We start from the raw sequence: 14799 nt of genomic DNA on the forward strand, positions 1-14799 counted from the left end.
CTCATAATGGAACGCTAATGCCGTGGATCTCCCAACAGTAATAAAAATCTTAGACACACAAGCTGGGGGAAAAAAATGGCAAACTGAGGTAGCCAGGAAAGGAATCTTCAGGAGTAAAAGGGACTTCAACATTGAGAAATGTAAAGTATTGCATGTGGGAAACAGAAACCCGAGGTACAACTATACGATGGGAGGGATGTTATTAAATGAGAGTACCCAAGAAAGGGACTTGGGGGTAAAGGTGGACATGACAATGAAGCCAACGGCACAGTGCACAGCGGCCGCTAAGAAGGCAAACAGAATGCTAGGCATAATCAAGAAGGGTATTACAACCAGAACAAAAGAAGTTATCTTGCCATTGTATCGGGCGATGGTGCGTCCGCATCTGGAGTACTGTGTCCAATATTGGTCGCCGTACCTTAAGAAGGACATGGCATTACTCGAGAGGGTTCAGAGGAGAGCGATGCGTCTGATAAAGGGGATGGAAAACCTTTCATACGCTGAGAGATTGGAAAAACTGGGTCTCTTTTCGCTGGAAAAGAGGAGACTTAGAGAGGATATGATAGAGACTTACAAGATCATGAAGGGCATAGAGAGAGTAGAGAGGGACAGATTCTTCAAACTTTCAAAAAATAAAAGAACAAGAGGGCATTCAGAAAAGTTGAAAGGGGACAGATTCAAAACGAATGCTAGGAAGTTCTTCTTTACCCAACGTGTGGTGGACACCTGGAATGCGCTTCCAGAGTGCGTAATAGGGCAGAGTATGGTACTGGGGTTCAAGAAAGGATTGAACAATTTCCTGCTGGAAAAGGGGATAGAGGGGTATAGATAGAGGATTACTGCACAGGTCTTGGACCTGTTGGGCCGCCGCATGAGCAGACTGCTGGGCATGATGGACCTCAGGTCTGACCCAGCAGAGGCATTACTTATGTTCTTATGTTCTTAGAGTATGTAGCCAGGAAAGCCCTTTTCTAAAGTTGTGCCTCTTCCTTTTTTTTCTTTTTCAGTGTGTGGAAAAGGAGAAATGCATCGATGTGTCACTGGGAGGGTGGGGTAGGGACCTGGGGGGACCATTGTAACCCCTAAAGCTGGCACCACACAGCCAGAACAGCCCTCAGCTCAACTGACCAAGGCCTGGACAGGATAGACCCGAAGCTGGGAGAAACACATCCATCTGCCTGCTGGAGATATATCAGTTGCCCAGGAGGCTGTATATCCAATAAGGCTGCTGGTAGATGAACACAACCCACTTGACTCTAGATTCATCTGCTGCTGGTGCTAAGGAAGATCTGCTTTATATCTTTCTCATTTTTGTGCAAATTGTTCTGGCCCATTGTGCAGGAATTCTATCTGATTCTAGAGCAGTAGTTCTCATTCTTGGTTTAGGGAATAATTGAGCCAGTCAGGTTTTCTGGGTGTTCTCAAAAAGTATGTGCAATATATCTGTGTACACTGGCTGCTTTGTGAGGGTAATTTAGAAAAAAACATTTTCCTCATGTGGAGCATATTGTCCATTTAACAAAATTGTACAGCAGCATGGAGGTACAGCTGCATTGTAAAATATAAAAACCCATGCATAGGATGCACACACACATCTACACCTTTCTTTTGTGCAGATGTAAATTGGTACATGAGGATTTGTGTATGACTGGAACTAGTTCTGGGTGCCTGTATTGTTTTTATAGAATGAGCACTTTGGCATAGGCCTCTTTTGTAGAACTGCATCTTTAAGCAGAGATATGCCATACTTTTGTATGCATCCATATCCTGAAAATCTGGCTGGCCAAGTGACCTCCAAATTTTGGACTAAGAACCAGTGCTGTAGAAGACACAACACAGTTGAAATGTTATCTTTCAGGAACAGGAGTAGGTTCATGAACTATAATGCTAACTATCATTGCCATCCTGAGGTATGAATAGCATTTGGAAGATCAGAAAATAATGTGATACTGTTCAAGTATTACTAAGTATGAATACGTTTTAGCTAAGGTAACAGGAATATGGCTGTAACTGTAGCGCAAAAAAGAAGGTCCAAAGCAAGAGCAACTGTGGAACTGATGTTCTTGATGATGGTTTACTATTTAAAAAAAAAAAAAAATATATATATATATATATATATATAAAATCAATATGGTTAAAAATGCTGTGTACAAACGTGTGTGTGTATAATCCAAGCTGTACACATGTTCAAAACAACACAATCTGATGTGTAATGATACAAATTCAGTGAAACTACTATGCAAAAATTTTATACATGATGCAGACCCGACACGGTCCGTGTTTCGGCTATAAATAGCCTTCCTTGGGGGTCCTATGAGAATATATATGTATGTGTAAATGAATGTGAGCAGCTATAAGAATATTATGCTAAAATGTACTTGCAATGTGGTAAAGTGCCAAATATGAATGATTGAAAAGAAATGTGTGTTGGTGAAAAATGGTGCAACAAGATGTGAAATCTCATGAGACTGAGAAGAAAAGGCGAGGACATGAAACTGGTGCAAAGAAAGGAACTAGGAAGATCATTAATGAAATAAAGATATGCTTAGACACTAAAATATATATAGCCAAACACAAAATTTCGGAAAGGTCAATACTACATACACTATTCCAAAAGACCAACTCCTCGTTCTCTACTTTAGCATACACAGTCCTGCATTTAAAAGTATGATAGTTAGGACTTATTCACCAAGGGTCATTAATCAGTTCACGGGAACCTCCTTTCAATAATTCAGGAGTTCACCTGGTTATATCCACAAACATCATATATTATCACCCTGTGTGTAAGTAATAATTTAAATTCAAAAAGTGCTCAAAAAAAAAATCAAAAATATTTAAATATCAACTCACTTAAACCTTAAGTCATTACAAAAGAATTTTTGTGATGGAAACTATAATGGTATAACTATAATGGTAGAAACTTATCTTAATATTGTCCGCAAGTGTTGTGAGATTTTCTTTGCTTGAAAAAGGGTGCCTCAGCTGATTGCCCTACAGAGTACCCCATTTCGTCTCCTTCAAGGGCAAACTCAGGGGCACATCCCGATATCAGTGAGATGTTAATTTCTCTGTACCATTGTGGAATGTCTGCAGTGGAATGGAGAAATTAACATCTCACTGATATCGGGATGTGCCTCAGAGTATGGCTGTAACATTAGTAAATTTATTCATGCCACTGAATTTTAGATGTCAGAAAAGCAATTATTGTTTTTGATTGCACTAGCATTCTTAAATACAAATGTATTATTGCATATTTTTAAAAAGCATTAAATTAGCGTTTTAATTATGTGTGTATTAAAAGATTTTCACTCATACCACAGGTCAAGAGCCTTCTAAAAAGCAAGCTACTGTTCAAATTCGTGCCAGACCTCGTTTTGAACCTGTCCATTTTGTTGCAAGCACAACAAAGGAAGATGATAAACTGGCTACAAACCCAAAAAAAGAAAGCTCAGAAAGTGGGTCTTTGAATTTCTGTGGGGGTTTTCTGCCAGAAAGTTCTGGAGACATAGCACTGGACAGCAGCAAAAAAGAGGGAAGGAATTTGCAGAATCACATTCGACCGGAAGAGAGAACGCCATTCATTTATGATTCTGACTTTTCTTTGTCCAGCACTTCTGATTTTCAAAGCAAGAACTTAAATGAGTCGGGTAATTTCATGACCAAAATGGAACAGAGCTACTCAGCAAAATTTGAATCCCATTGCTCATCTCTTTCGAAAAACTTCCGAGCCACTGTGCTTAACATGTGGACAGATGGAATCAAACAAGGAAGGAAAGGTATTGGTTTTAAAAAGAACAGAAAAGGCCATGTGGGCCGTGTGTTAGAAAGTTATCAAAGTGATTTTGCAGATTCATTAACCATGATAGAAAAGAAGCAAGCTTTGATCAAACAACTCTCTGCAACAGTGAAAGACAAACTTTCTAAGGTGAGTAATCTTAATAAAGTGAACTATGTCTTTGTGCTAACACGCTGCATTCAAGCTTGTAAGTCAAACCCTGAATATATTTATGTTCCTTTAAAAGAAATTTCATCTGCTGACCTTCCGAAAAACAAAAACTTTCCTGCAAAAGGTTATGCTTGTGAGGTGAGGTGCCAGAATATTTATATAACCACAGGGTTTTCTGTCAGCAAAAATGGATCCAGAGGTCGAGCTGCAGAGCAAGCTGTGAAGTTATTAATGAACCCAGTGGAAGTGAGGATTGTACAGCGAAAGTTCAATCACACTTACCAAGATGATATAGTTGTGTGTCCCTGTGACGTACCCACATACGAGTTCCCTCCAGCTCTGAAGCAGTCGGAAAATCTTCAACTTAACAGCAAGGACTCCATAGGCGAAAATCAAGCTGTTGAGCCCAGCAAAACTCTTATAGACACAAACCAGTGGCCTAATTTTGTTCTCACTGAAAATGCCAATGATGCAATAGGCATTTTGAACAATTCTTCTTCTATTAACAAAATGGTAATAGAATACAAATATGACTTAATGCCCTCACTAGCTTGGCGTTGCAGGGTATTCTTACAGGACCATTGCCTGGCCGAAGGGTATGGCAATAAAAAAAGCTGTAAACATGCGGCAGCTGAGGAGGCTGTGAAAGTGCTCCGGAAAATACAGTCTAACAACCCAAATTGCAAAACAGCCCAAAGTAAAGCCACAGGCAGCTCATCTGCAAATTCTAACAGAAAAGAGTTGAAGGATATTGTGGTTTATGAAAACTCCGCCAACTCTGTATGTACCTTGAATGACACAGCACAGTTCAATAAAATCACAGTGGAGTATGTCTTTGAGCGACTGACAGATTTGCAGTGGAAATGCAAGGTATTTCTGGAGAATCAGTTTGTTGCCGAAGCCGTAGATGTCAAGAAAAATGTCAAGCACATTGCTGCAGAGGAGGCAGTGAAAGTCCTCAAAAGAACCCAGCCCACTGTAATCAATAACCTGAAGAAAAGCAGCCCCACCGATGAGGCAATTTCTAGAAGTCAAATCAGTGGACGGTCAGCAGAAGAATCTTATAGGCAGCGAATTAAGGAGGACAACATCGGAAACCAGCTGCTGAGGAAAATGGGCTGGACGGGTGGGGGTTTGGGCAAAGAGGGAGAAGGCATAGCAGAGCCTATCTGTGTTAAAGAACAGTTTTCAAGGGAAGGACTTGGGCTTGATCAAGAAAAGGGTAATCGGATTTCTAAGCGAGATATAGAGGAGATGATAAAAAATTATGCTTACTCCTACAACCAGGAAGACTTAACATTTTCCAAGGAACTTAACAATGATGAGAGGAAGCAAATACACCAGATTGCCCAGAAGTATGGCCTGAAGAGTAAATCTCATGGGCAGGGTTGTAACAGGTTTTTGATAGTAAGCAGGAAAAGACGCAAAGAAGACCTAATAGACCAGCTGAAACAGGAAGGCCAAGTTGGACGTTATGAACTTGTTATGCCAGAAACATTTTGACATGTTTGTCTTGATTTTATTGCTGTATGTGGAGTGAAAGATAACTTAATGCCCCCATAGATGTTGCAGAGTACATCCATGCTAAACTGAATTATTTTGTCCTTTTCATTCCTAGTATTTTGCTAAAAGCTGTACAGTATGTTCTGCTTAGTTGCATTTATAAAGTGCAGAAGTCATAGTGCAGTTCCTGAATGTGTCCTTGAGATCAGTGTCTCATATTTCAGTAGTTTTTAATGACCAAGTAATCTGTTCTTTTGGAAGATGTGGATGGAGGCTTTAAAGAATGCCATCCTAAGGAAGGATTAGCTTCTTATCTCAGTAATTTTCTTTCCAATATAAAAGCACATGAGTCCTGACCAGTGTGTGGCACTCTTTTTTTTTTTTTTCTTCAAAAGTATATTTATTGGAAAGTGTGATACAGGCATGACAACCAGCCATCAATATAATCATAATCCATAGCCAAAAGATACAAAGATAAACCAGTAGAAACCATTATAACACTAAGAGAACACACGATCAGCATCCCCATCACATCCTCAATTTCATTATTAAACCCCACACACACTCCCTCCATGCACCCATCCACAACCACGCTAACCAGCAGTCTCACCACCCTAGAGAGTTGCACGGGGACAGAAATCCCACCCATCCCCGCCAGGTTCCTCTCCGTCCCCACCTATCCCCGTCAGGATACTGTCCGTCCTCACCCATCCCCGCAAGGAATTACCTCCATCCCCGTCCGTCCCCATAAAAAGCAGCAATTACTTCTGACAGGATCATCAATTCCACAGTTTCTTTTGTGTTTGCGCTGCTGTTTTCCTTGTGGAATCTCTTTGGTGGAACCCTTTTTTTGTTTCCTGTTCAGGTAATTAACTTATAAACCCCCTCTTTTACTAAGGCTGATGTGTCCATTATATTATATGGATGAACCTGCTTTCAAAGCCTTCCATTCCCGTGGGAGTCCCATGAGCCAGAGGGGGGTCCCCGTGGGTTAGGGCGGGATTCCCGCGGGACCCGCAGAATTCCTGCGATCCCCGTTCCCGTGCAGACCTCTAATCCACCCACACCTGGTCACACATCCATCTCACCCCGGGTAGGGCCACCCATCCCTGAATACCCAATAGACCACCAGGCTACCCAGAGGAGTCCCCGTGCCATTGAAGCAACAGGTCTTTCCACAGATCTATATAACACAGTCGGTATATATAGCACAGTCGGTTTGGGGAACGCTGTATTTCAAAACGGGCCACCTCAGCCACCCGATTTAGCCAGTGGGAATAAGTGGCCTGCCTGCCTGACACCCAATGTTGCAATAAAAGCTTTTTAACTACCAAGACAGCCAGGTAAAGAAACTTCTGTTGGGAAAGTGAGAACCCATCGCATATCAATCCCCTTTGATCCCGAAGCAACAGAAAACTATAATCCCATGGAACTGGGCATTTCACTATTCGTTCCAGGAGGGGAAGGACCTGCAGCCAAAGCTCTGTGGCAGGACACTCCAAAAAATGGTGATCAAAGATGCCCGTGCACCTCTTACATTTTGAGCATTGATCCCTCTCCCATAGTCCCATTCTGGCCCCTTGAATCCTGTAATATAAGCTCTATGTAAAATTTTAAATTGCATCTCCTTAAGATCTGTCAGGTTTCCCCCCTCCCCCAGGGAATGAACACTATCGAAAAGGTCAAGGAAGGACTTCCTCTCATGAGGAACCTGCAACTCTCCTTGCCACAAATGGGCTACCTTATCCACAGGTCTGAGATCATTGGCCATTTTCAAAACCTTATACCACATGGACAGTTTGTTTAACTCTACCGGGACCTGAAGAAACTGTTTATCTAGAAGACCACAGAGCCAAGCATTCCCCCATCGCTGTTGCATCAAATTATAATAATGTCAGGTCTAGTGTGTTGCGCTCTTAAACCTGCAAGGAATTCAGAAGGCACTGTCTACTTTTTCAGCTCTGTCTCCTTGTGTCACTGGATAGTGCCTCATCTCCTTAGTTTGTACCAAAGCAGTTGATAACCCCTATAAGAGCAGACATAACAAGGAAGGGCATAGGAAACTCCCAGAGCACATATTTCTGCTCTGCTCTGCAATACAATACAAAACAAATAATTAAAGATGTTAATTAAACAAAGGAAACATAGCACAACAAGGTGGATTGCAAACAAAACCCACCTACCTGTGTGCTACCAGCACTAAAATTTGTTTAGCTCAGAGCTCTCTTACAAGAGTCGCTCATCCAGCTTTATAATTTACTGCATGCTTGTGACAGAAATGTCTTAGTTCTTGGCTGCTGCCTGATAAGCTTCTGCAGACACTTACATGTCTCAGACCACAAACAGGCTGTACTGAAAAACTGACACAGCAGGGTGTCAGGACTCATGTGCTTTTAAACTGGAAGGAAGATTATCAAGAAAATCTAATCTTTCCTTTCAATGCAAAAAGCACACGAGTCCTGACCAGTGGGATATACCAGAGCATTCCCCCTGAGCCTAGGGCAGAAGAGCCTGCTTCTAGCACCGAGGACCCAGCAGTGGTGTCCATATGTACTGCTATATCCATTCCATAAATCTTGTACAGTATGGAGCATGTAGTTGCCCTACAAACTACCTTGTGCGGAACTGCCTGGGACTCTGCCCATGAAGAGGCCATGCTTCTAGTGGCATGCGCTCTCAAAGAGGTTGGCAGCTGTTTACCACAGCCAGTTTATGCAGATGAAACATCCATGCAATTCCATCTGGAAATAGAAGCCTTCGATGCTTGCTTTCCCCTTTTGCTAAGGATGATTAACACAAAAAGATGATCTGCAAGATGAAAATCATTTGTCACCTCGAGATGAAAATCATTTATCTCCTTGCATCCAGTTAACACCAAAAACTTTGTCCTTTTTCTTCACACCTGTGGCACAGAACACAGGAAGTTGAATTTCCTGAAGTACATGGTACACCAAAACCAAAGAAAGCACAGTGTGGAAATACTCCAGCCTCTGTAAGTCTAAGGAAAGGCTCTCTACATGAGAGAGCCTAAAGCTCTGAGGTAATAGCCACCAGAAAAGCCATCTTGACAGTAAGATCTTCAGTGATGCATTCTGTAAAGGTTCATATGGTGCTTTCCAGAGGACTTGTAAAACAATATTATGATTCCACGTAGGAAATGAACCGTTGCATGGGTGGATTCAGATGCAATGCTCCCTTTTAAAAACCTAGATATAACAGGATGGGAAGCCAGGGATCCTTTCTCCACATGAGCTTGAAAACATGAGAGACTTGCTAACTGCACCCTAAGGGATCCATTCGCAAGGCCCTTCTCAAAACCTTTCTGAAGAAACAAATGGACCATGACTCTCTCTGTTGAGCAGATAGATCTTCCAAGCTTTCACATAATCTGCCACCATCGTTGGCTTCTTGGATTGTAAGAGGGTAGGTATAATCACCTCGGAATAACCCTTCTGCGCTAATACTGTGCACGTAAAAGCCTTGCCATAAGCTCAAAGCATTCTGGATTCTCCAGGGTGATGGGCCCTTACGATAGTAGCAATGGATGGATTAGAAGACTTGAGACTCTTGTCTCGTTGAAGTTGAACTAGACCCATGTACCACAAGCAACTTAGCCAGTCTAAAGCTACGAAGATTATTAGCCCCCGATATGATGCTGCTATTCAAATGACTCGATCCATCATTTGTCTATGGGGGAAACGTACAGCAGTTTCCTTATTGGCCAAAGCTGTACCAGAGTGTCTAATCCAGTGCTCTCAGACTCGAATCTTTAGCTGAAGTACTGCGCTGCCTTGTGTGCTGATGCCATCAGATCGACCATTGGTCACCCCCCATCATTGGACAATGCTGTCGAATGCTTCCTGGGTCAGCAACCATTCTTCTGGGTCCAGGGTCTGTTGACTTAGTCAGCCTGAACATTTTTCACTCCCGCTTAAATGAGCTGCTGAAACAGCTTGGAGGTGAGACACTGCCCAGCGAAATAACCACTCGGTCTCCAGTTCTAATGGAGCACTCTCGGTGTCCCCTTGCCTGTTAACATATGCTACCATTGTGGCACTGTCCAACAAAAAACTGACTGCTTTTCCTTCCAGAAATCTTTGAAATGCCTATAGTGCTAGCCGAAAGGCTCTCCATTCCAATCTGTTATAGGCCCATTTTCTCTGAGTGGGTAGCCATCAGCCCTGAGCTAGGTGACCCTCGCAGTGACCTCCACAGCCATAAAGACTGGAATCTATTGTTGGAATCATTCAAGAAGAGATGTGACTCCAGCTGTGGCCACCAGCTCAAACTTTGATGCGCTTCATCTGTCCAAGTTGGCAGCATCAGGAGAAATCTATCCACGGAGACCAGAGGGACAATAGCACGCTCTGTAGAATGTGAATATGAGCTTTCACCCATGGTACCACCTCCTTTATGGTCACTACCATTGACATTAATAGCAGATAATGCCAAGTAGGGGAAGCTGGCATTGTGATGATTCCAGGTGACTCTTCCAGAAATTGAGAAGCCAGCTGAGGTCCTGCGGAGCTGGACTACTTTTGCTACAGATTTAGTCCTTTTGGCTTTGAATGCAACTCTGCTTATCCAGTTGTCCAAGTATGAATGCACCTGAATCCCAGCCTTGTGCAGATATGCTGCTGCCGCCACCCCTTGGTAAAGGTGCAGGGCGCTGTTTGTCAATCCAAATGGGAAAACAGAGAACTAAGTGTCGCTCCAGAACACAGAACCTGAGGAACCTTCTGTGTTCCAAAACAAAAAATGGGAATAGGTAAGTAAGCCTCTGTCAAATCCAGGGAGGCTAAATTCTCCCCCCAGTGCGACCGAGGCAGTGACTGAATGTATGGTTTCCATCTGGAACCTGGGCACCTTTAGTGCCACATTGACCAACTTCAGATCCAGGATTGATTTCCAGTCTTCTGAAACCTTTCTGGGCATGATAAAGTATATGGAGTATCTGCTCAAGCCTGATTCAACATCTGGAATGTCTTCCACAGCCTGAGACGGCAGCAGCTGTTGGACCGTTGCTCTTACTTTGGCTGCTATTTCTGGCCATCGGGTCGTCCAGCCCCTCACCAAAAAGCATTTGCCTTTAGAAAGGGAGCCTGCTCAATGTTGCTATAGAAGCCAAATTTCCTGACTATTGTCTGGTCCAAAGCATTCTATGGGCAGAAATAGAGTAAGCCGAAACCTTGCTCATGACTCTAAATACCTCATACATTGTGTCCGCAACATAATCAACCCCTAAAAATAATACATTGGGGAATGGGTTCTCTTCCAAGATTGGACACTGATGCACCATTGTATGGCAGGTGTGCACCATGTAGGAAGCCGCCAAAGCCAGTGTTTTGAACTGTCTCTCTTAGGATTAAGCCCACCCTGAGGTCCTTTGTTTAGAAACGCTCCACCTTCCCTGGGCAATGAGGTACGTTTAGTCACCTGTGCCGCTAAACAATCCACCTATGGTGGTATAAACAGCTGCTGGAAATCAGGAGTCATAGCCCTAGCTCCTCGTAAAGGACCTTCAGGCGCATCCCAGTGCTCCATCAGCATCCTGGTATCTCAGAATCAGAAGGAACACAGGTGGACTGCATCTTAGAGCTGCTCAACAGTGAACGCTGTGCAGTGGAAGTTTGTGGAGGTTCTAGATCTACCTCCTTCAGAGACACTGCAGTAACTTCATTCAAATCTCTGGTTTAAAAAAATCCGCACACAATCTGATCTGTTCCCTGGTCCAAAGCTGCCACTGACTCCTGACTGATATCTGCCACCTGAGACCTGGACTTCCCCAATGAGAAAAAATTTCTGGGGAGACTTAGAAACAGACCCCCAAATAACCCTGTCATTTTCTGACTGAACCTCAAGTTCCAACAGACCCCTCTGACTGTGGCGAACCATGATCTGCAGGGACAACACCTCCACCGCAAGCACTCACCGATTTGATACTAGATGGTGCCAGAGACCTCTTATTTCAAATAGGCTTCATATATTAAGGATACAAAATTTGAATTGAAGACCTGATCTGAATCCCTCTGCCGGCCTACTCTAAATCTCCTCCCTGAGTCAGGGGCGCCTGCACATCTGCACTTCACCACTGGCACCAAATCGTTATCAGAAAGCTCCAGAATGGATTTTATGACCCAGTTCTCAAGCCTTGAGCGACTTTGAACTTTTGGAGGGACCATGGGAGGCTTTTTGGATGGACCAGGGGAGGCTAAGCCCATGGCATGTAGCACACGGGCACTCCTATGGCCATCCAGCACAAAACTTGCATTAAATAGCAGTCAAACTGCCTGAGGAGTCTATTCCAACCGTTTTTAGCCAAAATCGAGGTGTTTGAGGCAGATAGAGGCTGTAAAAATAAAATTGTGAAATCTGTACTTACAGTTCTGCTGTGTGCTATGCCTGCAGTAATTTACCTTTCAGCTGGCTAATGGAGAAGTTTTCAACCTCAGACAAGCAATCAGGATGCTCCAGGGGCTTGTCTCTTCAGGCTGCCTTTTACATAGGCTCCAAAAGCCTGAAAACCTCTACTCCACTAGCACCATACAACTCTTCGGGGGTGGGGGGGTGCAGCCTGTATCCGCAAAGTATCCAGGACCGAAATGGGGCCACACGCAACCTGCGCTTGAGTGCCTAACAGGGTGAGCAGGGCTCCAGAGGACCGGACCCCGAGCTATCTCAAGTATTAGGCTGGCCAGGCAGGTGCCTTGCAAAAAGGGTGGCCCGCCCTGCTACAGATCTCTGAGTACAGTCTGTAACAAGTTTCAAGTTCAAGTTTATTAGTATTTGATGAATCGCTTAATCGGTTTGCTAAGCGATGTACAAAATTATAAAAAGAAAGTTAAATAACAAAAAGACAAACCAAGTGACATAATTTTTGAAGACGAGACAAACTTGAGTTGTGAGGAAAGGGGGGGAAAGTTACAACTTTTTTAGAAAAAAACAAGGGAAAGAACAAAAGGGAACGAGATAGTTAAAAATCTGAAAATATTAAACGAATCTAAAATTTAAATGTTAAAAGCATCTTTAAAAGATGAGTTTTTTAAGAATTTTTTGAAGGAGGAGAGGTCTTTTCATTTTTAATGTATTGTGGTAATGAGTTCCACCATTGGGGACCCATTACAGAAAACATATCGGCTCTTCTTGTGCCTACTATTTTCAGAGAGGGTATAGATAAGAGATTTTGGAAGGTTGATCTGAGTGGGCATATAATGTTGTGGGGTGTTAAAATCCTAGCTATAAATTGAGGTTCATTATAGGTTAGGACCACTGGGAACCTCTAAAGCACAAAAAGCCTGAAAACCTAAAAATAATATATTAGAAACAGATCAGATGAAGACACCTTCTCAACTCACTTGCAGAAGGGAAAAAACTGAAGAGATAAGGCACTGCCTGGTGATACAAGGAGGTAGAGCTGAAAAAGATGATGCCTCTTGCATACCTCAAGGGTTTGGGATTGCAGCCCCCATTGGTCAGGACTCATGTGCTTTGCACTGGAAATATTTTTTTTTTATAAATGTTTGGCTCCTTTTTTTTTTTTTTTTGGGGGGGGGGGGGAACTTTTATGAATTTGTTTTGTGAAGTATGAAAATAATTTGTGAGGATTACTAGCTATGGATGTATACTTTTATTTTTGGTTGGCAACAGATTCCAGCTATGAGTTGCATTTTATCTGTTCTGTTAACCTGAAGATTTAATAACCTATAATATTCAACAGATCAAATTATAAATTTACATGTCTACAACTGTAATCTTTCACAATTTGTTGAATAATATAACAATCTTTTAAAATTTTAAAAGTTAAAATGCTATGCTTCCTTGGATTCCCTTTCATCTCTCATTGTAGGGAAGATTGGCTACTTTAAAAATGTTGATTATCCCAAAAATGTTATACTCGTTGAATATATTCCCCATTTTATTTCCTCTTTAGAAAAAAAACAAGTGATTAAATTTCTATGGGCTGTTAAATCCCCAAAAATATCTTTTTCAGAAAGGCTTTGTGATACAATAGTATTTCTTTTACATCAAGGTGCTTTTATGGCTCATTGTCTCAGCTTCTGAATCCTCACAAAATTGGCTACAATTTGAATATAATTTTATGAAAGCCTGATGCTTTTTCCAGATATATTGCTAATTCCATTATTAATACTACACTCAAAGGGCTTGATTCTGGAAATGGTGCCTGCCGCATAAGGAGCCTGCAAAACGGGTGCCTACTGCGTGTCAATTACAGGTAGGTGCCGCGTCCAGAATTGTATCTATTTTCTTCTACAGATGCCTTAATTGTAGGCCACTACCCCTAGTTTCACTTAAATAGTTGTTCAAAGAGATGCTGTACATATATAAAAATCAGCTCAGAGACATGGAGGTTTTTTTTTTTGGAAGGAATAACCCCCTCACCACCCAATCATCGCTAGATCTTTCATACTTTTAAGCATAACGTAGTGCCAAATAAACTATAAATCAATCAAAAAAATTTCAAAAAGTTCAAAATTTCTTAACTTGAAACTTGGTTTCTTGGTTCCAACGTGAACACGTTTTGTGCTCCTGCCTCAGGAAACCAAACAATCTAAAATTCAGCCGCACTGAATAGAAAATGCTAGGTGTCAATAGGTGATTGGAATCTAGACAAAAAATAAAGAGTTAAAAGGGTATTAATATTGAATAATACCAACAGAAATTGTGCCTACATTAAATGAATGTGTACATAATTTCATAAAAGGCATTTCAAAACGCTGATACTCTTTAAAGCGACACTCCCTCAACTTTCTTAACAGAAGAAACGTCTACTATTGGCTGATGTTAAAGGAACTGTGTTACCATGTGAGAGATACTATATCAGACTAGAGAATGACACGGTGACAAAATTAATCACCGTTCCCGTCCCCGTGGATAACCGTGGGAAACCATCTTCATGTCATTCTTTAAGGAGAGAGGGAAGAATCAGAGTATGAATGGCCACAACCACTGACCCGCAAGCTTTGCTTTGAAGAATGCTGGTGTAGAAGGACTGAGGTTGAAACAGACACTACAGAATGACAGTCTCTGGTATCCAGAGCAGATATTGTGATGTCATAATGCCTCATTCCACCAGTGCCTAAGAGCCAATCACATCAGTGATGTCACAATGGCTTCATTATCCTTGGCTCACATAAGAGTCAGAGTATGAATGGCCACAACCACTGGCCCTCAAGCTTTGCTTTGAAGAATACTGGTGTAGAAGGACCGAGGTTGAAACAGACACTACAGAATGACAGTCTCTGGTATCCTGAGCAGATATTGTGATGTCATAATGCCTCATTCCACCAGTGCCTAAGAGCCAATCACATCAGTGATGTCACAATGGCTTC

The 14799-nt window shown here is 42.2% G+C and overlaps 1 protein-coding gene across 7 annotated transcripts in view; it reads left to right on the plus strand.

Moving 5' to 3' along the window:
• LOC117360279 (NF-kappa-B-repressing factor-like) overlaps positions 1-6160 on the plus strand; it is a 73125-nt gene extending 66965 nt beyond the window's left edge. For all 7 annotated transcript variants that reach the window (XM_033943959.1, XM_033943961.1, XM_033943960.1 and 4 more), the window contains one exon: positions 3321-6160. In XM_033943959.1, coding sequence (XP_033799850.1) covers positions 3321-5449 — 2129 coding nt within the window. In that variant the 3' untranslated portion in view covers positions 5450-6160. The remainder of the gene's footprint in view (positions 1-3320) is intronic.
• Positions 6161-14799: the final 8639 nt, after the last annotated feature.

The sequence above is a fragment of the Geotrypetes seraphini genome, chromosome 5 (assembly GCF_902459505.1).
Source record: "Geotrypetes seraphini chromosome 5, aGeoSer1.1, whole genome shotgun sequence".
In the NCBI taxonomy this organism is placed as follows: Eukaryota; Metazoa; Chordata; class Amphibia; order Gymnophiona; family Dermophiidae; genus Geotrypetes; species Geotrypetes seraphini.